The sequence below is a fragment of the Cherax quadricarinatus genome, unplaced genomic scaffold, assembly GCF_038502225.1.
Source record: "Cherax quadricarinatus isolate ZL_2023a unplaced genomic scaffold, ASM3850222v1 Contig540, whole genome shotgun sequence".
Taxonomy (NCBI): domain Eukaryota; kingdom Metazoa; phylum Arthropoda; class Malacostraca; order Decapoda; family Parastacidae; genus Cherax; species Cherax quadricarinatus.
In genome coordinates, this window is record NW_027195566.1 from 72,748 (window position 1) to 98,028 (window position 25,281).

A 25,281-nucleotide genomic window follows, 5' to 3' on the forward strand; every position below is an offset into this window, starting at 1 on the left:
TATTATTTGCTGGTTTAAATTGAATTTTGTGCAGAGATTTAAAAGCTCGTGTGAGTGTGAGTTTTCATCAGAGCTGCCTCCTGGTGTTATTACTGCAACAATATTATTTGCTATATTCGTCCATTTTAGGTGCCTTTAGTTGAAATCCCCCAGGAGCAAGATGTTGGGTGCAGGAGCTGGAAGGTTTTCCAGACAGTGGTCAATTTTTAACAGCTGTTCCTGGAACTGCTGGGATGTTGCATCCGGAGGCTTGTAGACTACCACAATGACTAGGTTTTGGTTCTCGATCTTTACTGCTAAAACTTCCACTACATCATTTGAGGCATTAAGCAGTTCTGTGCAAACAAGTGACTCTGCAATGTACAGGCCAACCCCCCCTCCCTTTTGGCTGTTCACTCTGTCACATCTGTATAGGTTGTAACCTGGGATCCATATGTCATTGTCCAAGTGATCCTTTATGTGGGTCTCAGTGAAAGCCGCGAACATTGCCTTTGCCTCTGCAAGCAGTCCACTGATGAAAGGTATTTTGTTGTTTGTTGCTGGCTTTAGACCCTGTATATTTGCAAAGAAGAATGTCATCGTACTGGTGATATTGTTGGTACTGGGGGAATATTTTTTTCCGGCATTAGTATCTGTATCTGTTGGTTTGGAGTGGAGGCCATCGACTGTGGTTCCACTCCAGGAATGACTGGATTTGGTGTACGATTTCTGCCATTTCCTGCCAGTTTTTTTCTCCTTCCTGGCACTAAAAAAAACCTCTCCCTCTTGAGTGGCTGTGGCTACCCAGGTTTTCCCATGGCCTGGATGTTTTGTATCTTTTTGTCCCCTTTAGATGGTGTGCCTGGCAATTTAAGTTATAGCGCTGTCTTTCCTGTACTGAAGAGGGACACACTTCAGGGTGAAAAAGCTTACAGGAAGGGAGTTTGCATTTTCCTGTTGTCATATGGGCATGGCATTTTCCAGGGTGGTCATAGTTGCACGTCCCATCTGTTTTTCCAGATTTCCCATGTCTGCAGATACCAAGTGCATAGTATGTGCACAGGTTTGGTTTCCGTTTGCCTTGGGTTTCTGTGACTGTATTCCCTGTTGGTGCATGTTTACCTGTCTTATTCCTAACCTCCCTAGCACCAACAATGGAGCTCCCACCAGTTGTTTTTGGTAATATATCCTCACTATTGCTAGTGGAGTCCTCTTGTTTGCTATTTCCTGTGGTATTTCTAGTTTGCAATATTGGTTTTATCTTTGACTACACTTGTTTCCCCACTACGGCTCCTGTCTCCCATGAGGCCATTTATATGCATTCCTTCCTGCGTATAATTCCCGACTACCTGGACAAAATCTCCAGCTTCACCTTTACTGTCTCCAGGACAGCACCTCCAGCTTCACCATTACTGTCTCCCAGGACGTAGTGCCAGTCTTAACGTGTACATAAACTGGACTGGAGTAGTGCCAGTCTTAACGTGTACATAAACTGGACTGTAGTAGTGCCAGTCTTAACGTGTACATAAACTGGACTGGAGTAGTGCCAGTCTTAACGTGTACATAAACTGGACTGGAGTAGTGCCAGTCTTAACGTGTACATAAACTGGACCTTCGCAACATTCAAGTTTAGAATATAATGTACAAAAATAGTGAGAGATGAAGGTAGATTAATAAGTAAACACAAATAACAGATTTCAAATTATTTTTATTGATGCAAATTCAGTAAGTTTTCGATATTGCTGATTACATCACGAATATTAAATGTTAGATTGCGAGATTTAAAAAACAAAATATACATAAAATAGTCCGCCAGCAATGTATATAAGACTAACACAAACATCACCATAGACACAATAGAAAATTTTGAATGGGTGACTATTAAAAATTGTTAACATTAACAATGTCAACACTAACACTGCCAACAAAAACAATAACAATGTCAACAACAATGTTAATATCAACTCAAATTAAGATGTAATGAACTATGGTGGATGAACAAAGAGAAAGATGAAGGAGGGTTCCAACCGTGGTCTCTAAATTGACAGTCATGATCTACCGTCCGCGGGACGAACCCCTCCTCCACCCTTGATATATATATATATATATATATATATATATATATATATATATATATATATATATATATATATATATATATATATATATATATATATATATATGGTCTCTGGTCTCTCAGGCGATGGTCGCTCAGGCGATGGTCGCTCAGGTGATGGTCGCTCAGGAAATGGTCGCTCAAGCGATGGTCGCTCAAGCGATGGTCGCTCAAGCGAGTGGTCTTGAAAACGGGGCTTCGGAATTTGTGGTGAAGTAAAACCTGCCCAGAGCGCTGGAAAAAAGAATTAGGGGGGTTAAAAAGATTATTAATGATGGTGTTAGTAATGGATAAATAACTTGATAAATACAGGTCAGTACTGTGACTGGAACAAGTCACAGTAGTAGGACTGGAACAAGTCACAGTAGTGGGGCTGGAACAAGTCACAGTAGTGGGGCTGGAACAAGTCACAGTAGTAGGACTGGAACAAGTCACAGTAGTGGGACTGGAACAAGTCACAGTAGTGGGACTGGAACAAGTCACAGTAGTGGGGCTGGAACAAGTCACAGTAGTGGGGCTGGAACAAGTCACAGTAGTGGGACTGGAACAAGTCACAGTAGTGGGGCTGGAACAAGTCACAGTAGTGGGGCTGGAACAAGTCACAGTAGTGGGACTGGAACAAGTCACAGTAGTGGGACTGGAACAAGTCACAGTAGTGGGGCTGGAACAAGTCACAGTAGTGGGGCTGGAACAAGTCACAGTAGTGGGGCTGGAACAAGTCACAGTAGTGGGGCTGGAACAAGTCACAGTAGTGGGGCTGGAACAAGTCACAGTAGTGGGGCTAGAACAAGTCACAGTAGTGGGACTGGAACAAGTCACAGTAGTGGGGCTGGAACAAGTCACAGTAGTGGGGCTGGAACAAGTCACAGTAGTGGGGCTAGAACAAGTCACAGTAGTGGGACTGGAACAAGTCACAGTAGTGGGACTGGAACAAGTCACAGTAGTGGGGCTGGAACAAGTCACAGTAGTGGGGCTGGAACAAGTCACAGTAGTGGGGCTGGAACAAGTCACAGTAGTGGGGCTGGAACAAGTCACAGTAGTGGGGCTGGAACAAGTCACAGTAGTGGGGCTGGAACAAGTCACAGTAGTGGGGCTGGAACAAGTCACAGTAGTGGGGCTGGAACAAGTCACAGTAGTGGGGCTGGAACAAGTCACAGTAGTGGGGCTGGAACAAGTCACAGTAGTGGGGCTGGAACAAGTCACAGTAGTGGGGCTGGAACAAGTCACAGTAGTGGGGCTGGAACAAGTCACAGTAGTGGGGCTGGAACAAGTCACAGTAGTGGGACTGGAACAAGTCACAGTAGTGGGACTGGAACAAGTCACAGTAGTGGGACTGGAACAAGTCAGTAGTGGGGCTGGAACAAGTCACAGTAGTGGGGCTGGAACAAGTCACAGTAGTGGGACTGGAACAAGTCACAGTAGTGGGACTGGAACAAGTCACAGTAGTGGGACTGGAACAAGTCACAGTAGTGGGACTGGAACAAGTCACAGTAGTGGGGCTGGAACAAGTCACAGTAGTGGGACTGGAACAAGTCACAGTAGTGGGACTGGAACAAGTCACAGTAGTGGGACTGGAATAAGCCACAGTAGTGGGACTGGAACAAGCCACAGTAGTGGGACTGGAACAAGTCACAGTAGTGGGGCTGGAACAAGTCACAGTAGTGGGGCTGGAACAAGTCACAGTAGTGGGGCTGGAACAAGTCACAGTAGTGGGACTGGAACAAGTCACAGTAGTGGGACTGGAACAAGTCACAGTAGTGGGACTGGAACAAGTCACAGTAGTGGGGCTGGAACAAGTCACAGTAGTGGGGCTGGAACAAGTCACAGTAGTGGGGCTGGAACAAGTCACAGTAGTGGGACTGGAACAAGTCACAGTAGTGGGACTGGAACAAGTCACAGTAGTGGGACTGGAACAAGTCACAGTAGTGGGGCTGGAACAAGTCACAGTAGTGGGGCTGGAACAAGTCACAGTAGTGGGACTGGAACAAGTCACAGTAGTGGGACTGGAACAAGTCACAGTAGTGGGACTGGAACAAGTCACAGTAGTGGGACTGGAACAAGTCACAGTAGTGGGGCTGGAACAAGTCACAGTAGTGGGGCTGGAACAAGTCACAGTAGTGGGACTGGAACAAGTCACAGCAGTGGGGCTGGAACAAGTCACAGTAGTGGGACTGGAACAAGTCACAGTAGTGGGGCTGGAACAAGTCACAGTAGTGGGACTGGAACAAGTCACAGTAGTGTGACTTGAACAAGTCACAGTAATGGGGCTGGAACAAGTCACAGTAGTGGGGCTGGAACAAGTCACAGTAGTGGGGCTGGAACAAGTCACAGTAGTGGGGCTAGAACAAGTCACAGTAGTGGGGCTGAAACAAGTCACAGTAGTGGGACTGGAACAAGTCACAGTAGTGGGACTGGAACAAGTCACAGTAGTGGGACTGGAACAAGTCACATTAGTGGGACTGGAACAAGTCACAGTAGTGGGGCTGGAACAAGTCACAGTAGTGGGGCTGGAACAAGTCACAGTAGTGGGACTGGAACAAGTCACAGTAGTGGGGCTGGAACAAGTCACAGTAGTGGGGCTGGAACAACTCACAGTAGTGGGGCTGGAACAAGTCACAGTAGTGGGGCTGGAACAAGTCACAGTAGTGGGGCTGGAACAAGTCACAGTAGTGGGGCTGGAACAAGTCACAGTAGTGGGGCTGGAACAAGTCACAGTAGTGGGGCTGGAACAAGTCACAGTAGTGGGACTGGAACAAGTCACAGTAATGGGGCTGGAACAAGTCACAGTAGTGGGACTGGAACTAGTCACAGTAGTGGGGCTGGAACAAGTCACAGTAGTGGGGCTGGAACAAGTCACAGTAATGGGGCTGGAACAAGTCACAGTAGTGGGACTGGAACAAGTCACAGTAATGGGGCTGGAACAAGTCACAGTAGTGGGACTGGAACAAGTTACAGTGGTGGGGCTGGAACAAGTCACAGTAGTGAGGCTGGAACAAGTCACAGTAGTGGGACTGGAACAAGTCACAGTAGTGGGGCTGGAACAAGTCACATTAGCAGGGCTGGAACAAGTCACAGTAGTGGGACTGTAACAAGTCACAATAGAGGGCTGGAACAAGTCACAGTAGTGGGGCTGGAACAAGTCACAGTAGTGTAGACAGCCTGCACTGTGTGCACAGACAGCCCATGCTGTCTGCCAGCTTAGTTCATATTTCGCGCCACTCAAGTGTTGCCCTCTGTAGCCAGGCCTCTCGGTGGGCACGCCAGCCTGTCTGCCCTTGCCACGCTCTCTCTGGCGTCACTCTTCACTCAGTCAAGAAGTGTCCTCTCTCGTGGCATGGCCCTCCCGGGCCATGGGCACAAACACACAAGCCTGTGTACCCACCACGACATAACAATAAAGTAAGAAGCCTCCGAAGACGTTTATCATTAACCACCCGCTTACAGCCTACCAAACAAACCATTAAACAGTAGTGGGACTGGAACAAGTCACAGTAGTGGGGCTGGAGCATACCTGGAGAGGGTTTTGGGGTTCAATGCCCCCGCTGCCCGGTCTGAGACCAGGCCTCGTGGTGGATCAGGGCCTGATTAACCAGGCTGTTACTGCTGGCCGCACGTAAACCGACATATGAATCACAGCCCGGCTAGTCAGGTACTGACTTTAGGTGCCTGTCCAGCGTCTTCTTCAGGGGTCTATTGGTAATCCCCCTAATGTATGCTGGGAGGCAATTGAACAGTTTTGGGCCCCTGACACTTATTGTGTTGTCTCAGTGTACTCGTGACGCCCCTGCTTTTCATTGGGAGGATGTTGCATCTCCTGCCAAATCTTTTGCTTTCATAGGGAGTGATTTTCGTATGCAAATTTGGTATTAATCCTTCTAAGATTTTCCAAGTGTATATTGTCATGTATCTTTCTTGACAGCGTTCCAGGGAATACAAATCAAGGAATTTCAACCGTTCTCGGTAATTTATGTGCTTTATCGTACTCATGTATGCCGTGAAAGTTCTCTGTACATTCTTCAGGTCAGCAATTTCGCCAGCCTTGAAGGGGGCAGTTAGTGTACAGCAGTATTCCAGCCTAGAGAGCATAGGCGATTTAAAGAGAATCATCATGGGCTTGGCGTCCCTAGTTTTGAAGGTTCTCACTATCCATCCTATCATTTTTTTAGCAGATGAGGTAGATACATTGTTGTGATTCTTGAAGGCGAGATCCTCTGACATTATCACTCCCAGGTCCTTCACATTAGCTTTTCGCTCAATCATGTGGTTAGAATTTGTTGTATACCCTGATACAGCTTTAATTTCCTCGTGTTTTCCATATCTGAGTAACTGAAATTTCTCTTCATTGAACTTTGTATAGTTTTCTGCGGCCCGTTTAAAGATTTGGTTGATGTCCACTTTGAGTCTTGCAGTGTTTTCAATGGTGGACACTGTCACGGCAATTCGGGTGTCATCAGCAAAGGAAGACACGGCACTGTGGCTTACATCCCTGTCTATGGGTGGAACAAGTCACAACACTGTGGCTGGTAAAGGTTACTGTAAGACACAAGTAACAGTAACTCTGGATTACCGTAACTGTAACAGAATATTTGTCTAAATTATCCTTATTGTGAAATTAAATAGCTGCATTCTTCTAATTTACTTCTTGTTGGGTAAATATACACAAGTATTTGCGTTAACCAAACCTAATCTATCATAAACAAAAATCAATTGTCTAAACTATAAACAGAATTAATAAATATTATTATTATTATTATTATTATTATTATACACGACCAAAGGATAAACTATATATATCAAATGACTATAAACTTTAAGTTATCTTACCTGGCATTCGGATACAAGCCAAAGTTATTAACAATGTGACAATCACAGGTGTTATCTTGGAAGGTGTTCCAGTCTGGACAACCACACGCTGGAAACACCCCGTCCCTGGCGTGCCTCACTGCTTCTATCAACAGTGCAACAGCACGGTAATGATTGCACACTTGCTCTACTGTAACACACAAACCATACACAATGAGCACCTGCAAAATTTCATATTTTCTTGTGTGCAAAAGTGTTACATAGGCCAGTTAATTAGAACTCTGGTACTGTATTATTTATCCATTCAAGACAGGCTTCCCAAAGTGGTCAGTATCGATCTCTAAGGGTCGATAAATGACTGCAGGTGAAAAGGGGTCAGTAAATATCTGGGGACGTGCTTAGCGTTGTGACCTTCCAGCCTATCCCCTTGTCTCTCTCATCTCTCCTGTCCCAAGAAGTATATACATACATGTAGTAGTCCTGTTCGCTTCCCGTACTGAACGTACTTCCTCACCTGTTGCTAAATACCCCGGGTTTTCTGCAGTGATTGAGCCATTTTTACTTTCTATCCCAAGTTGGTACATTGTTGAAGCTGTTTTTAGCCATGCAAATGTAATTCTAACTAAGCAGAGGAACAGAATGAACCTGGAAGAACCTGGTGACTTACCGCTAATGCTCATCAGTCACAAACCAAGTATCAGTGTCCTTGTTCACGGTCATCAGATGCATCCTTCCCATTAATAATATCAACAGTTTTAATACAAAAGTCTAGGTTAAATCTTATAGTTCTCATAATATAAATATTACCTATTGTTTATAAAATTATTATTATTATTATTATTATTATTATTATTATTATTAGGGGTCGATGACTTGAAGAGTTTGGGGACCCCTGATTTAGGTTCGTTGTTTGATCTAATTTATATGTTAGGAATATATGCAGCTTAGGTAGGCTTATACAATGGTTTGCAAAGCCATCACCAGTGTCTATCCGGCCTCCCTCGCGGTAAGTCCATATAAGCATACCATGTGTGGGGTTACAACCCGAGATCAGTCTCAAAACTAGCTTGTAGGCCCAGTGGCTAACGCGTCGGTCTGGAGTTTTGAGACTCTCTAACCGCGAGTTCTAACCCTACCCGTGTCATCACGATTTCGTGAGTCAAGTCCATGTAACACCGGGCTATTTGATGGGAGAAGAGGTTTTATATCAAAAAAGTTTTCTGGCTGAAGGTTATATCAGGAACTTCACTTAAGAGCAAATATTCCAATACTCGATTACAAGTTCATTCATCTCACACACTGAGGTCCGTGGTTCGATCCCTGGCACGAGTGGAAACATTGGGGGCGTATTTCCTTAAGACACCTCCTGTCCCTGCTCACATAGCAGTAAGTAGGTACCTGCATGTTAACCGACTGGTGTGGGTCGCATCCGGGGGGAGCAAAATTAACCTAAAGGTGTCTGAAATGCTCTGTATATACAACATGCCGTTGATGTTAGCTATGGTATGTATAAGTTGTATCATGTACTTGTAGGAATAAAGATTATTATTATTATTATTATTATTATTATTATTATTATTATTATTATTATTATTATTATTATTATCAATATATGAAGTAACTTGAGAAATTGTTCATCACTTGTCGTGCGCATCTCCAGAACTGTACATGACAATCTTGCTGGGTAAGACACATGTGTAACAGTTAGATATCTTTATTCCGAAACGTTTCGCCTACACAGCAGGCTTCTTCAGTCGAGTTCAGAAGAGTTAACAGGAGCAGTAGAGATGTGAAGACGATGTAATCAGTCCATCAGCCTTAAAGACGTAGTTTTGAGGTGGTCAGTCCCTCAGCCAGCATGACTGACTACGTACTCTTCAACGTCAAGACTGAGGGACCGATTACCTCATCTTTTCTACATAATTCTTCACATTGTCATTGTATTGATAAAAAGTTGTTGCACATTTGTCTAATTCCTCATCTTGTCGGTACTGTCTACAGTACTGAGAGGTGTAGCCAGGAAGTCTTGTTTTTCCCACAAAAGGCAGTCTAAAACTTAGTTGGGTTTGACACACTGGTTAGCAGTGAATGATAATTATCTTGGAACTAGATGAATAACTAAAGTGTAACGAATAATTGGAGGCTCTGGTGGCCTGGTGGCTACAGCTCTCGCTTCACACGGCCAGGGTTCGATTCCCAGCCAGGGTAGAAACAGTCGTGTTTCTTTACACCTGTTGTCTATGTTAACCCATCAGTAAAATGGCTACCTGGGTGTTAGTGGACTGGTGTGGGTCGCATCCTGGGACACTGACCTAATTTGCGGGAAATGTTTAGCATAAGTGACTTTGTATATACATAGTAGTATGTTATTGATGTCAGCTATGGTCTGTATACCTTGTACATGTACTGGTAGAAATATTATTATTATTATTATTATTATTATTATTATTATTATTATTATTATTATTATTATTATCAGTAATAACCCATATTGAGATACACACGGGAGGTTGATTGGTCTGTATATTTCGACTGCTTCCTGGGGTCCTCTTCTTGGCTAGATGTCAACCTGGACTGACGAGATATCTGAGAAAACTAAAATATAACCTACTCCATAAATAATCAAATCTGTGACCACAGAGCTGTATAGCCCTTGTGGGTTAGCGCTTCTCTTTGATTATAATAATAATGTGACCACAGACGCATTATTTCATGACTGGGAAGATGGAGATTATCATTAGTTGAATCCAAATTATCATTCGCTGAGCCGAAATTTTCATTTGTTGTTCCCAAATTATCATTCACTGAATCCAAATTATCATAACCGAATCCAAATTATCATTCACCGAATCCAAATTATCATTCCCCGAATCCAAATTATCATTCCCCGAATCCAAATTATTACCCATTAAACCTATTTTTTTGCCTAAGATAATTTTAGCTTTAAACGAGAAGATAATTAGCCAAATATAATGATGAATCAGACAAAAATTTATACCAATAATTATAACGGCAAGAGTAAAATATACATATGAACACATGTCAGAAACTACAGGCACCTTGTTACAGGCACCTTGTTACAGGCACCTTGTTACAGGACCTTGTTACAGGCACCTTGTTACAGGCACCTTGTTACAGGCACCTTGTTACAGGACCTTGTTACAGGCACCTTGTTACAGGCACCTTGTTACAGGCACCTTGTTACAGGCACCTTGTTACAGGTCCTTGTTACAGGTACCTTGTTACAGGTTACAGGCACCTTGTTACAGGTTACAGGCACCTTGTTACAGGCACCTTGTTACAGGCACCTTGTTACAGGCACCTTGTTACAGTTACAGGCACCTTGTTACAGGCACCTTGTTACAGGCACTTTGTTACAGGCACCTTGTTACAGGCACCTTGTTACAGGCACCTTGTTACAGGCACCTTGTTACAGGCACCTTGTTACAGGCACCTTGTTACAGCACCTTGTTACACCTTGTTACAGGCACCTTGCACCTTGTTACAGGACCTTGTTACAGGCACCTTGGACAGGCACCTTGTTGTTACAGGCACCTTGTTACAGGCACCTTGTTACAGGACCTTGTTACAGGCACCTTGTTACAGGCACCTTGTTACAGGCGCCTTGTTACAGGCACCTTGTTACAGGCACCTTGTTACAGGCACCTTGTTACAGGCACCTTGTTACAGGCACCTTGTTACAGGCACCTTGTTACAGGTTACAGGACCACCTTGTTACAGGCACCTTGTTACACCTTGTTACAGGCACCTTGTTACAGGCACCTTGTTACAGGCACCTTGTTACAGGACCTTGTTACAGGCACCTTGTTAAAGGCACCTTGTTACAGGCACCTTGTTACAGCACCTTGCACCTTGTTACAGGTTACACCTTGTTACAGGCACCTTGTTACAGGCATCTTGTTACAGGCACCTTGTTACAGGCACCTTGTTACAGGCACCTTGTTACAGGCACCTTGTTACAGGCACCTTGTTACAGGCACCTTGTTACAGGCACCTTGTTACAGGACCTTGTTACAGGCACCTTGTTACAGGCACCTTGCTACAGGCACCTTGTTACAGGACCTTGTTGCAGGCACCTTCTTACAGGCACCTTGTTACAGGCACCTTGTTACAGGCACCTTGTTATAGAACTTTGTTACAGGACCTTGTTACAGGACCTTGTTACAGGCACCTTGCTACAGGCACCCTGTTACAGGCACCTTGTTACAGGCACCTTGTTACAGGCACCTTGTTACAGGCACCTTGTTACAGGCACCTTGTTACAGGCACTTTGTTACAGGACCTTGTTACAGGCACCTTGTTACAGGCACCTTGTTACAGGCACCTTGTTACAGGCACCTTGGCACCTTGTTACAGGCACCTTGTTACAGGCACCTTGTTACAGGCACCTTGTTACAGGCACCTTGTTACAGGCACCTTGTTACAGGCACCTTGTAACAGGACCTTGTTACAGACCTTGTTACAAGACTTCTTGTTACAGGCACCTTGTTACAGGACCTTGTTACAGGACCTTGTTACAGGACCTTGTTACAGGCACCTTGTTACAGGCACCTTGTTACAAGCACCTTGTTACAGGCACCTTGTTACACCCTTGTTACAGGACCTTGTTACAAGCACCTTGTTACAGGCACCTTGTTACAGGTTACAGGCACATTGTTACAGGACCATGTTACAGGCACCTTTACAGGCACCTTGTTACAGGCGCCTTGTTACAGGCACCTTGTTACAGGCACCTTGTTACAGGCACCTTGTTACAGGGACCTTGTTATAGGCACCTTGTTTACCTTGTTACAGGACCTTGTTACAGGACCTTGTTACAGGACCTTGTTACACCTTGTTACAGCACCTTGCACCTTGTTACAGGCACCTTGTTACAGGCGCCTTGTTACAGGCACCTTGTTACAGGCACCTTGTTACAGGCACCTTGACCTTGTTACAGGCACCTTGTTACAGGCACCTTGTTACAGGCACCTTGTTACCTTGTTACAGGCACCTTGTTATACCTTGTTACAGGCACCTTGTTACAGGACCTTGTTACAGGCACCTTGTTACAGGCACTTGTTACAGGCACCTTGTTACAGGACCTTGTTACAGGACCTTGTTACACATGCACCTTGTTACACCTTGCACCTTGTTACAGGCACCTTGTTACAGTATCTTATTACAGGCGCCTTGTTACAGGCACCTTGTTACAGGCACCTTGTTACAGGCACCTTGTTACAGGACCTTGTTATAGGCACCTTGTTATAGGACCTTGTTACAGGACCTTGTTACAGGACCTTGTTACAGGCACCTTGTTACAGGCACCTTGTTACAGGACCTTGTTACAGGACCTTGTTACAGGACCTTGTTACAGGCACCTTGTTACAGGACCTTGTTACAAGCACCTTGTTACAGGCACCTTGTTACAGGATCTTATTACAGGCGCCTTGTTACAGGCACCTTGTTACAGGCACCTTGTTACAGGCACCTTGTTACAGGACCTTGTTATAGGCACCTTGTTATAGGACCTTGTTACAGGACCTTGTTACAGGCACCTTGTTACAGGACCTTGTTACAGGCACCTTGTTACAGGTACCTTGTTACAGGCACCTTGTTACAGGTACCTTGTTACAGGCACCTTGTTACAGGACCTTGTTACAGGCACCCTGTTACAGGCACCTTGTTACAATCACCTTGTTACAGGCACCTTGTTACAGGCACCTTGTTACAGAACCTTGTTACAGGACCTTGTTACAGGACCTTGTTACAGGCACCTTGTTACAGGACCTTGTTACAGGACCTTGTTACGGGCACTTGTTACAGGACCTTGTTACAGGACCTTGTTACAGGACCTTGTTACAGGCACCTTGTTACAGGCACCTTGTTACAGGACCTTGTTACAGGCACCTTGTTACAGGCACCTTGTTACAGGACCTTGTTACAGGCACCTTGTTACAGGACCTTGTTACAGGCACCTTGTTACAGGCACCTTGTTACAGGCACCTTGTTACAGGCACCTTGTTACAGGAACCTTGTTACAGGAACCTTGTTACAGGCACCTTGTTACAGGACCTGGTTACAGGCACCTTGTTATAGGCACCTTGTTACAGAACCTTGTTACAGGCACCTTGTTACAGGCACATTGTTACATGCACCTTGAAACAGGCACCTTGTTACAGGCACTTTGTTACAGGCATCTTGTTACAGGCACCTTGTTACAGGCGCCTTGTTACAGGCACCTTGTTACAGGACCTTGTTACAGGCACCTTGTTACAGGCCTCTTGTTACAGGCACCTTGTTACAGGACCTTGTTACAGGCACCTTGTTACAGGCACCTTGTTACAGGGACCTTGTTACAGGCACCTTGTTACAGGCACCTTGTTACAGGCACCTTGTTACAGGACCTTGTTACAGGCACACTGTTACAGGACCTTGTTACAGGCACCTTGTTACAGGCACCTTGTTACAGACACCTTGTTTCAGGACCTTGTTACACCTTGTTACAGACCTTGTTACACCTTGTTATAGGCACCTTGTTATAGGTTACACCCTTGTTACAGGACCTTGTTACAGGACCTTGTTACAGGCACCTTTTTACAGGCACCTTGTTACAGGCACCTTGTTACAGGCACCTTGTTACAGGACCTTGTTACAGGCACCTTGTTACAGGACCTTGTTACAGGCACCTTGTTACAGGCACCTTGTTACAGGCACCTTGTTACAGGACCTTGTTACAGGCACCTTGTTACAGGACCTTGTTACAGGCACCTTGTTACAGGCACCTTGTTACAGGACCTTGTTACAGGCACCTTGTTACAGGCACCTTGTTACAGCACCTTGTTACAGGCACCTTGTTTGTTACAGGCACCTTGTTACAGGCACCTTGTTACAGGACCTTGTTACAGGCACCTTGTTACAGGACCTTGTTACAGGACCTTGTTACAGCACCTTGTTACAGGACCTTGTTACAGGACCTTGTTACAGGACCTTGTTACACCTTGTTACAGGCACCTTTTTACAGGCACCTTGTTACAGGCACCTTGTTACAGGCACCTTGTTACAGGCACCTTGTTACAGGCACCTTGTTACAGGCACCTTGTTACAGGCACCTTGTTACAGGCACCTTGTTACAGGCACCTTGTTACAGGCACCTTGTTACAAACATAGATGAACGCAGGCTTCGAGATAATAATATATATTACTACCAGTACATGTACAAGGTATACAGACCATAGCTGACATCAGTGATATACTACTATATAGAAAGTAAAGTCCCTTGTTATGCTGAGCATTTCCCGCAAATTACGTCAGTTTTGTCCCAGGATGCGACCCACACCAGTCCACTAACAGTTTGGTACCCATTTGATCCCGATAAGTGACCAGGGACATCAGGTGTCTTATCGTAACATCTCCCTAATGTTTTCCAGCCGTACCGGGGATTCCAACTCCGTACCTCAGTGTGTGAGCTGAGTGCGCTGGCGACCGAGCTACAGGACACCCTAAGATGGTAAAGAAGGTAACATACCTAGGTAAGGGGTGTACCAGTCTTGACATCCCGGTTGTGTTAGGCCTCCATTAGGATAGAAATCTATGTGACCTGGAGGTGAATGTGATCCAACTGGGGAAGTACGCAGGTTGACTACCAGACTTGCGTCACTGGCTTCCAAGAACTCCTCGTCAGATTCAGGTGGCACCCAGGGATACGACGCATCTATACCTGTAAATATTGAAGTGACGTGATGGCAGGTTATGAAATATATTGCTGTCACCAGACATGACGTCTGTCACTATACACATGACGGCTGCCACCAGAGACAGACTGCTGTCACGCCTGTGTCTATAGTGACACTCACGCGCACCCCACCCCACACACACATACACACACACACACACACACAGAGATGTCAGAAAGTATTTCTTCAGTCATAGAGTAGTCAGGAAGTGGAATAGTCTGGGAAGTGATGTAGTGGAGGCAGGATCTAAACATAGCTTTAAGGAGAGGTATGATATAGCTCACGGAGCGGGTAGAGTGAGTAGCAGCCAGTAAAGAGGCGGGGCCAGGAGCTTAGACTCGACCCCTGCAACCACAACTAGGCGAGTACTAGGTGAGTACACAGACACACAAATACTGATGCAACAAACAGGCGTGTTGACAGCCACCTCAGACACAGACTTACGAAGTACCGGAGATAACAAACACGTACACCATCAAGGACAGTAAGTTGAGATGCAGGAAGTAGTGATACTACGCGAATATTAAGAATCCTACCACCTTATTTATAGTGTTGAATAATCATGTGGAGAGTACGTGATGTATACACTACGTAATATTTGACTGTCTTACCCAGGGTATGACGTACAGTGCATGCCGTCTACTTAGCACCTGTGTATTAATGGGTTGTATTAGGTCGTATGAATTTCCCCACTACCCACAACAGTTAGGTATCTTGTTGAAATGTTTCGCTTACTCAGTAGGCTTCTTCAGTCAAATTCAGAGGCTGCAGATGAAGTAGTGGAGAAATAGGATTTGAGGTGGTCAGTCCCTCAGCCTGGACTGATTACATCATTTTCGTTTCACTACTACACCTGCTGCCTCTGTATTTGACTGAAGAAGACTACTGTGTAGGCGAAACGTTTCAACAATAAAGATGCCCAACTGTTGTACATGTGTCTAATCATCAAAAATTGTGGTATTTTATACCATTATCAACATCCACGTAATTCTCTGGGCAGTGTACCAATGATATTGGTACAAGCAGGTGTACCAGTTTTATTGGTACACCTGCAGCAGCCTGTTAACCATTGTGACAACTTCTCAAACCTCTTATTTGGCAACACTTCTGCTGTGGCAACATAAGTGCCACACCTGGAATTATGGCAGCAGTGTCAAGCAAGAGAGGAGAGAGACAGCTGTAGAACGGAGACTGATTTCTGTTGGCTTGGCAGAGATGTCATTGAGAAAGGTCAAGTTACCTGTGACTGTGGTCAAGTTATTTGTGATGGTGGTCAAGTTACCTGTGATTGTGGTCAAGTTACCTGTGATTGTGGTCAAGTTACCTGTGATTGTGGTCAAGTTGCCTGTGATGGTGGTCAAGTTACCTGTGATTGTGGTCAAGTTACCTGTGATGGTGGTCAAGTTGCCTGTGATGGTGGTCAAGTTACCTGTGATTGTGGTCAAGTTACCTGTGATTGTGGTCAAGTTACCTGTGATTGTGGTCAAGTTACCTGTGATTGTGGTCAAGTTACCTGTGATTGTGGTCAAGTTACCTGTGATTGTGGTCAAGTTACCTGTGATTGTGGTCAAGTTACCTGTGATGGTGGTCAAGTTACCTGTGATTGTTGTCAAGTTACCTGTGATTGTGGTCAAGTTACCTGTGATGGATGCCAGCTGACCTGTGGTGATCCGTGCTCCCACCATTCCAGAAATACGACCACCAAGACTGAACCCTATGAGGTGCGTCTGGTTCAACCTGGAGAATATTAACCTACCATATTAACCATAACATTAACCTTCAATATTAACCCTAACATTAACCTATATTAACCAGCTAATAAGGACACACTGTTGAAAAGGTTACTTGTGTACATTTCATGACACGATTAAAACAAACATTTCGCGGAGACAAGGAGAGAGAACTGACTCACGAAATCGTAATGGCACGATTGCAAACAAACCATACCACGGGCGGGGATAGAACCCGCGGGTTCTATCCCCGCCCGTGGTATGGTTTAGGAGAGAGAAATTTTACGAGTGTAGGCCAACCAACTGTGCAACATTTGGTAGCCTTTACTGATGAACGTTTCGCCAGCCAATGACTTCTTCAGTCCAATAATGCGAACAGAATCCTTGGCTTCATATCAAGAAGCATAAATAATAGAAGTCCTCAGTTTGTTCTTCAACTCTATATATCCTTGGTTAGGCCTCATTTAGACTATGCTGCTCAGTTCTGGTCAACGTATTACAGAATGGATATAAATGCTCTGGAAAACGTACAAAGGAGGATGACAAAGTTGATCCCATGTATCAGAAATCTTCGCTATGAGGATAGACTGAGGGCCCTGAATCTGCACTCTTTCGAAAGGCGTAGAATTAGGGAGGATGTGATCGAGGTGTATAAATGGAAAACAGGAATAAATAAAGGGGATGTAAATAGCGTGCTAGAGGGACTTTGATGACCTTCTTGCAGTGTTTGACATGAGAAACTTTGTTGATTTCCCTACTCATATCTCTGGCTCCTCCCTTGACCCAGTAGTGAGTGATCTGGCAGAAGGCATAGTCACTTGTTAACCCCTCGGCTACGTTGGATCGTCTGACCACAAGGCTGTTTTTACCACACTTAAGATCCCAACAGAACGAGGTGAGGAGTCCACACGCACAACCTGGCTATGGGAAAGAGGTAATTGGCCAGCCCTTTGCTCTGAGCTCGCCACCACCGACTGGAATGCTCTTCTCCAGGGGGATGTTGACAACCAAGTGAAAGCCTTCACTGGACACATCCTTAATCTGCAACAAGAACACATTCCTCACCGGCAATATGTGACAAAGCCTACAGATCAGCCTTGGTTTGGCTTTCGTTGTAGAGAGGCTGCTACTGCTAAGTACAAAGCATGGCGAAGGTATAAGAGACATCCTACCACCTATAACAGGAACTTGCACATGCAAGCCTGTAGGCATATGGGTGATGTTCAAAAGTGGGCCATTGCTAAATGGGAGGTGGACACTAAAAGAAAGTTAGCTTCAGGTAGGGTAGGCTCCAAAACCTGGTGGTCCCTGGTCAAGGACAGACAAGGTTATCTGCCTGATGAACTTATTCCACCTCTAAATCGACAGGATGGGACCACCTCTACTAGTAGTCAAGAGAAGGCGGACCTCTTTGCTGAACACTTTGCTACCAAAATGCAAGTTCCTGATTCAGCAAGGGACCCTCCTTGGCTAGCTGCAAGAACTGTGTCAAAACTGTCAGTGGTGACAATAAGGCAGGAGGAGGTGCATTTCCTTCTTAAATCACTTGACCAAGAAAAGGCTGTGGGCCCAGACAAGTTGAGCCCAAGATTGTTGAGAAGATGTGCAGACCAGCTAGCAGCACCTCTAACTCGCATCTTTCAGCACTGCCTAGTGCAGTGTAAATGGCCCTCTCCATGGAAAGAGGCAAATGTAGTCCCTGTTCACAAAAAGAAGAGCAGAGCAGAAATCAGCAACTACAGACCAGTGTCACTCCTGTCAATCACTGGTAAGATCCTTGAGACAATAATCTCAAGACAAATGACAGATTTTTTTGACTACCACTCACTATTTTGTTATCGTCAATATGGCTTCAGGAAAGGTTACTCTGCTGCTGATCTGTTGTTAAACCTCTCCACTAAGTGGCACCAGTCACTGGATGAATCCAAAGTCAGCTGTGTGGTAGCACTGGACATTGCTGGCGCTTTCGACCGGGTGTGGCACCAGGGCCTCTTAGCAAAACTTCAACCACTGGGAATTGCAGGCTCTACGCTATGTCTCCTCAGTGATTACCTTCATGGTAGATCTCTAAGTGTAGTCCTCAATGGAACGGAATCAGCAAAGCATCCTACTGGGGCAAGCGTTCCACAAGGAAGCGTGCTGGGTCCACTGTTATGGAATGTCTACTTCAACGACCTTCTTCATCTCATCCCAGAATCACATGCATATGCAGACGACTGTACACTGACATTCACTTATCCAAGAGAAGAAATGCCAGCTGCTCTAAGCTACATCAATCACCAGCTGAGAGCTATATCAGCTTGGGGAAATAGATGGCAAGTAACATTTGCACCTGAGAAAACGCAAATGATGATCGTCTCTAGGCACCATGATGGTAATGCTGGTGCAGTAGTAAGGATGAATGGGACGATGTTGGCACCTGGAGAAGAAGTTGATATCCTTGGGGTGAAATTTGACTCCAAACTAACCATGAAGAACCATGTTGTAAATCTTGCAAACAAGGCAGCCAGGAAGCTTACAGCACTTCGCCGTATCTCGCATCTGCTTGACAGTAGGGGTTGCAAGATCCTGTACGAGGCACAAGTACGCTCACACCTTGAGTATGCTCCACTTTCTTGGTTTGCCTGCCCCCCCCCCTCTCATCTGCGACTGCTTGACAGAGTAGAGAACAGAGCAAGACGTCTCATCTCTCGCCTGGACCCATCCTGGATAGATCTGTCATTTCAGCAGAGCCTTCAACATAGGAGGGATGTGGGTGGCCTTACTGTTATGTACAAGGCCAATATTGTCAAAATACCACATTTGGATCCACTTCGAGGACAGCGTGAAACAAGCTTTTATGCCACAAGACGGGCAGAAAGCAGCAACTTCACTCTGGCTGTACCCTTCTCCAGAACATCACTCCATCTGAGATCATACATACCCAGGATGACTCGAGTATGGAACACATTCGTACAGCATAATGATGTCAACGAGATAAAGTCAGTTGATCAAATGAAAATGCTGGCCCACAGATGGCTCCAACTTCATCCTGTCCCGTACTTGTATGTCTCATAACAATAAAAATGCTTTCAAATGAGCTGATGTAGGTAACAGCTCTTAGCTTGGCAATAAAGTTAGGAATCCTTAACCTGTAATATAGCTGTCAATAAAGCTAGGGATCCTTAACCTTGTCAAACCCTGTGTAAAAAAAAAAAAATAACTAGCCAAGACAGGATTCGCAGCAATGGTTTTAAGTTGGAAAAATTCAGATTCAGGAAGGATATAAGACTATGGAGTAAAACTCTTCTCCAGGGTGAGGGACTGACCACCTCAAAACTACGTCTACAAGGGTGATGGACTGATTACATCGTCTTTACATCTCAACTGCTTCTGCTGCCTATTCTGTACTCGACTGAAGAAGCCTATTGTGTAGGCGAAACGTTTCAGAATAAAGTTACCTGACTCTTGCACATGTGAGGAGAGGATTTGAATGCTGGCTTGAACGCCTTTTTTAATACCTACAACGTCCAACAGATGGAATTTAGTTGGGTCCAGTACTGAAATTAACTGTTGTGTGCTACGGTAACTGTAAGCCAAGTGCCAACTATCTATAACAATAGGTAGATAGGTTCGCAGGAAACAGGACAAGGGTTTCCTGACTCGGGGTTCTAGTCATATAATGACCCACAGCTGGATCTTTTGGTGGTCATCTGAAAGTGGCCTTCCGCTGGCTTACCCCTCCACCCCCTTTAAAAATTATAGTTATGAAAAAAACCGGAGTCTTCTGTAAGTGGTCTCGAGCCTGCTGACTACCTAGGGACTACCTAGGGACTACCTAGGGACTACCCTGCTTGACACTACACAAGGGACTCCAGTGGTACAGAAATATGACTGTTGTCCCCAGAAACCTTGATGTGAGGGGCTCCCATGATTTCCATTTTCCCATAATTATAATGGTACAAAGGGACCGTTATTCTTAATTCCAAAATAATTTATGTAATTTACTCATGCAGCAGTCTGAGAGATTTATTATAAGCAAAAAAAAAATTGAAACCAAAACAAAAAAATTACATATCGAGTGAATTATGCAATAAGCACGAACAAGCGAGATAAGATGTAAAATAACTACAGGGGGACTCGAATGATAGCTCTAGGCCTTTCGTATTGCCATCAACACGTCATCAGGAACTTGCACTGTTGCAGAAATAGAGCAGGAAAACCAGAAAAGTCTATTCATGTGATTTGAAGAGGCAATCACACGAACGGATCTTCCTGGAGTTCCTGCTCTATGTCTGCAACATTGCAAGCTACTGATGAGTTGGTTGTGAAAGGTCTAGAGTTATCATTCAGTTCCCCCGTGATTATTTTGCATATGAGTGTATATAATCTACCTTGTGAGCTCTGCAACACAATTATCCTCAAATATTTGTTAAGTTATACCATGAATTAAGGAAAGATCCTGGACTTCACCTTACGAAACAAAGCAAATACGATAGTAATTATGGACAAGGTAGATTATAGCGGAAAAAAATGAACATGTCATTAGAAGACGGGGGGACTTAGGTGTCTCTTTAAAGAGCGAGAGGAACTCACTTCATGTTGTTATGAGTGACGAGGTTGTCAATGATGGCAGCCACCAGTGTGGCTACCAGACGAGCATTCTGTCTCATGTGAGAGTATATCAGGCTCAGCATATCCCAGTAGTCCACCACTACCACTACTGTCTCCTCTGCGCCATCTACCAGCAGTGCTGACGTAGTCAAACACACAAGGAAAAACAAATCCTCAGATATGATTAGGAAGCCACGTATGTACAATGATATATACTGTTTTAAAATTTATGCGGGTTGTATATATTAATAATTATGATAAGTCCTTAATTTAAAACTTGTTTGTTTAGAAGACAAGTTGAAGAGGTTAATTGTAACTTATAGATAATGTAAGACTAAAGTTTAAACTTTATATTAGATATTAACACGAGATAATATATATAAAAACTACACACACACACACACATATATTATATATATATATATATATATATATATATATATATATATATATATATATATATATATATATATATATATATATATATATATATATATATATATATATATAGTTGGCTTAGGCTAAATTAAATAGCGCTTATTATAAAAAGGATAGGTAAGTTTTCTAAGGTGCTTTTGGTAAAAAATTATTAATTTTTACATTAACGTAAATAAAAAAATATAACTTTAAACATATAAGAGAAAATTATAGAAAGAACTTGATTATAAATGAGTTGTTGCTAATTGACCAGTTTTACCTATTTGGCCCATTTGGCAAGGGTGAACTTCGCCGAATAAGACGAAAGAAAGTTTGTTTTTGCAATATATCAGCGAAAATCGATCTGACCCTAAGGAAAAAATATATAGATTTAACGAAATATTAAATATATTTAAGTTGAGCAATGATATATATAAGAGAATTTACCTACAAAAAATTGCTAGTTTTAGGAAGGTTATGTGAGGTTCTTAAGTTAGTTTTAGGAAGGTTATGTGAGGTTCTTAAGTTAGTTTTAGGAAGGTTATGTGAGGTTCTTAAGTTAGTTTTAGGAAGGTTATGTGAGGTTCTTAAGTTAGTTTTAGGAAGGTTATGTGAGGCTCTTAAGTTGTTTTAGGAAGATTATGTGAGGTTCTTAAGTGAGTTTTAGGAAGATTGTGTGAGGTTCTTAAGTTAGTTTTAGGAAGGTTATGTGAGGTTCTTAAGTTATTTTTGGGAAGGTTATGTGAGGTTCTTATGTTAGTTTTAGGAAGGTTATGTGAGGTTCTTAAGTTAGTTTTAGGAAGGTTATGTGAGGTTCTTAAGTTAGTTTTAGGAAGATTATGTGAGGTTCTTAAGTTAGTTTTAGGAAGGTTATGTGAGGTTCTTAAGTTAGTTTTAGGAAGATTATGTGAGGTTCTTAAGTTAGTTTTAGGAAGGTTATGTGGGGTTCTTAAGTTAGTTTTAGGAAGGTTATGTGAGGTTCTTAAGTTAGTTTTGGTCCATAAATATTAATTTTTATATTCTTAATGAAAAAAATAGCTATCGGTCAGTGAAAGAATTTTTGGAAAAATTTGTTTTTTCAGTGAGTTAGGCTTATTGGGCCTATTAGGCAAGTTCGGCTTATTTAACACGACACACACACACACACACACACACACACACACACACACACACACACACACACACACACCTAGGATCCATACATAGCTTTAAGAAGAGGTATGATAAAGTTCATGAAGCAGGGAGAGTGACCTAGTAGCGACCAGTGAAGAGGCGGGGCCAGGAGTCGTGACTCGACCCCTGCAACCACAATTAAGTGAGTACAATTAGGTGAGTACCCACACACACACACACACACACACATTGTGCGTGTGTGCGTGTACGTTATCTGAAGGCTAACTAAAGCTTTCTGTTAGCTTTCCAAGGCTGTTTCTGTAACTGATTTTATTTGATTATTGTTCTCCTTGTGTTCTTCCAGCAGTACAGTGAACACTCATAACTGCTGAAGTTATATTGTTCTCCTTGTGTTCTTCCATCAGTAGAGTGAACACTCATAACTGCTGGAGTTATATTGTTCTCCTTGTGTTCTTCCATCAGTAGAGTGAACACTCATAACTGCTGGAGTTATATTGTTCTCCTTGTGTTCTTCCATCAGTAGAGTGAACACTCATAAATGCTGGAGTTATATTGTTCTCCTTGTGTTCTTCCATCAGTAGAGTGAACACTCATAACTGCTGGAGTTATATTGTTCTCCTTGTGTTCTTCCATCAGTAGAGTGAACAGTCTCTTAGCTGGTGTTCTATTGTTCTATCTTTGTTCTAGTTTTAGTAAGTCACGAATGAGAAATGAAGCTGGAGAAAGAAGATCAGGGAAATGAGACACAGTGAGTCAGGTAAAGTCAGGACCTGACTTCTTCCTGAGGAATTCGGTTAATGTACCGTATTTTCCGGCATATAAGGCGCACGCTCATGTGAGATGTATAACACGTGTTAATCAGCAGTTGTAACATAACATTAGTAAACAACTGTTGAAGTGTAACACCAGGCCTACCCTTGACGCTGACCTCGGGCATATAAGGCGCAGGCTGATTTTCCAAGGCTTTTAGTGGGAAAAATGTGCGTCTTATATGCAGAAAAATAGGGTAATTACTTGTTTATAACTGCAGAAACAGATCTCGGTTCTCGGTGTCCCGTCTTCAGTATTTAGTCTATCTTAAAAGAAATTAAAGATTAAGAAAAGTTGGTATATATTATATACTTTCCTTTCGCCACCGGACCCGTGACCTGGTGGGCCACGGGTCCGGGTTTGGTTCTCGACGAGGGTGGAAACATTACGCGTGGTTCTGTACACCGGTTGTCCATGTTCACCCATCAGTAATAATAGGTACCAGGGTGTCAGTGGACTGGTGTGGGTCGCATCCTGGGATAAAACTGACCTAATTTGCGGGAAATACTCATCATAACAAGTCACTTTCTATATAGTAGTATGTCACTGATGTCAGCTGTGGTCTGTATACCTTGTACATGTTTACCTGGAGTTTACCTGGAGAGAGTTTCGGGGGTCAACGCCCCCGCGGCCCGGTCTGTGACCAGGCCTGGTAGTAAATAAACATTATTATTATTATTATATTATTATTATTATTATTATTATTATTATTATATTGATGTAAGACACTGGCAAGGAAAGAATTCTAGCAGCCATAGTTGCTAGTTATCGCATTTAATGTTATCCAATGTTTCTTATCAGTTTCTTATCAGTTCTTTCTTACCTTTGTATAATGTTAAAAGTATCTTTTTCCTCCCAAAATCTGAAGATTACATGTTAAAAAAATTAACTTTTTTTATTTATTTGGTCCCTAGTAGGTGTGTGTGTGCGTGTGTGTGCGTGTGTGTGTGTGTGTGTGTGTGTGTGTACTCACCTAATTGTACTCACCTAATTGTGGTTGCAGGGGTCGAGACTCAGCTCCTGTCCCCGCCTCTTCACTGATCGCTACTGGGTCCTCTCTCTGCTTCCTGAGCTTTGTCATACCTCTTCTTAAAACTATGTATGGTTCCTGCCTCTACTACTTCACTTGCTAGGCTATTCCACTTGCTGACAACTCTATGACTGAAAAAATACTTCCTAACGTCCCTGTGACTCGTCTGAGTCTTCAGCTTCCAGTTGTGACCCCTTGTCCCTGTGTCCCCTCTCTGGAACATCCTATCTCTGTCCACCTTGTCTATTCCCTGCAGTATCTTGTATGTCGTTATCATGTCTCCCCTGACCCTTCTGTCCTCCAGTGTCGTCAGTCCGATTTCCCTTAACCTTTCCTCGTACGACATTCCCTTGAGCTCTGGGACTAGCCTTGTTGCAAACCTTTGTACTTTCTCTAACTTCTTGACGTGCTTGACCAGGTGTGGGTTCCAGACTGGTGCTGCATACTCCAGTATGGGCCCAACATACACAGTGTACAGTGTCTTGAACGATTCCTTATTAAGGTATCGGAACGCTATTCTCAGGTTTGCCAGGCGCCCGTATGCTGCAGCAGTTATTTGGTTGATGTGTGCCTCCGGTGATGTGCACGGTGTTATGGTTACCCCAAGGTCTTTCTCTCTGAGTGAGGTCTGCAGTCTTTGTCCACCTAGCCTATACTCTGTCTGCGGTCTTCTTTGCCCCTGGCTTGATTGAATTCGAGAAGCCAGTTACTGGACCACATGTCCAGCCTGTCCAGGTCTCTTTGCAGTCCTGCCTCATCCTCGTCCGATTTAATTCTTCTCATCAACTTCACATCATCTGCGAACAGGGACACTTCAGAGTCTATTCCTTCCATCATGTCGTTCACATATATCAAAAATAGCACTGGTCCTAGAACTGACCCCTGTGGGACCCCGCTCGTCACAGGCGCCCACTGTGATACCTCTTCACGTAC

The 25,281-nt window shown here is 43.8% G+C and overlaps 1 protein-coding gene across 1 annotated transcript; it reads right to left on the bottom strand.

Annotated features, from left to right (window-relative positions):
- Positions 1–2,136: 2,136 nt before the first annotated feature.
- LOC128705695 (lipase member I) lies at positions 2,137–21,125 on the bottom strand. Its single transcript, XM_070080502.1, has 5 exons — positions 20,940–21,125; positions 16,274–16,371; positions 14,427–14,618; positions 6,920–7,088; positions 2,137–2,329 (listed from the first exon to the last, which is right to left on the bottom strand). The coding sequence occupies exons 1-5, from the start codon at positions 21,038–21,040 to the stop codon at positions 2,266–2,268; spliced, it is 624 nt and encodes a 207-aa protein (XP_069936603.1). The 5' UTR covers positions 21,041–21,125; the 3' UTR covers positions 2,137–2,265.
- Between the last annotated feature and the right edge of the window lie 4,156 nt (positions 21,126–25,281).

Coding starts and splice junctions, on each gene's coding strand:
- LOC128705695 (XM_070080502.1), bottom strand. CDS start 21,040: ATGCTGAGCCTGATATACTCTCACATGAGACAGAATGCTCGTCTGGTA. Junction 7,089..14,426: donor CTGGTACACCCCTTACCTAG/GTATGTTACCTT, acceptor TGTGTGTTACAG/TAGAGCAAGTGTGCAATCAT. Junction 2,330..6,919: donor GGCTTGTATCCGAATGCCAG/GTAAGATAACTT, acceptor TCTTTTTTCCAG/CGCTCTGGGCAGGTTTTACT.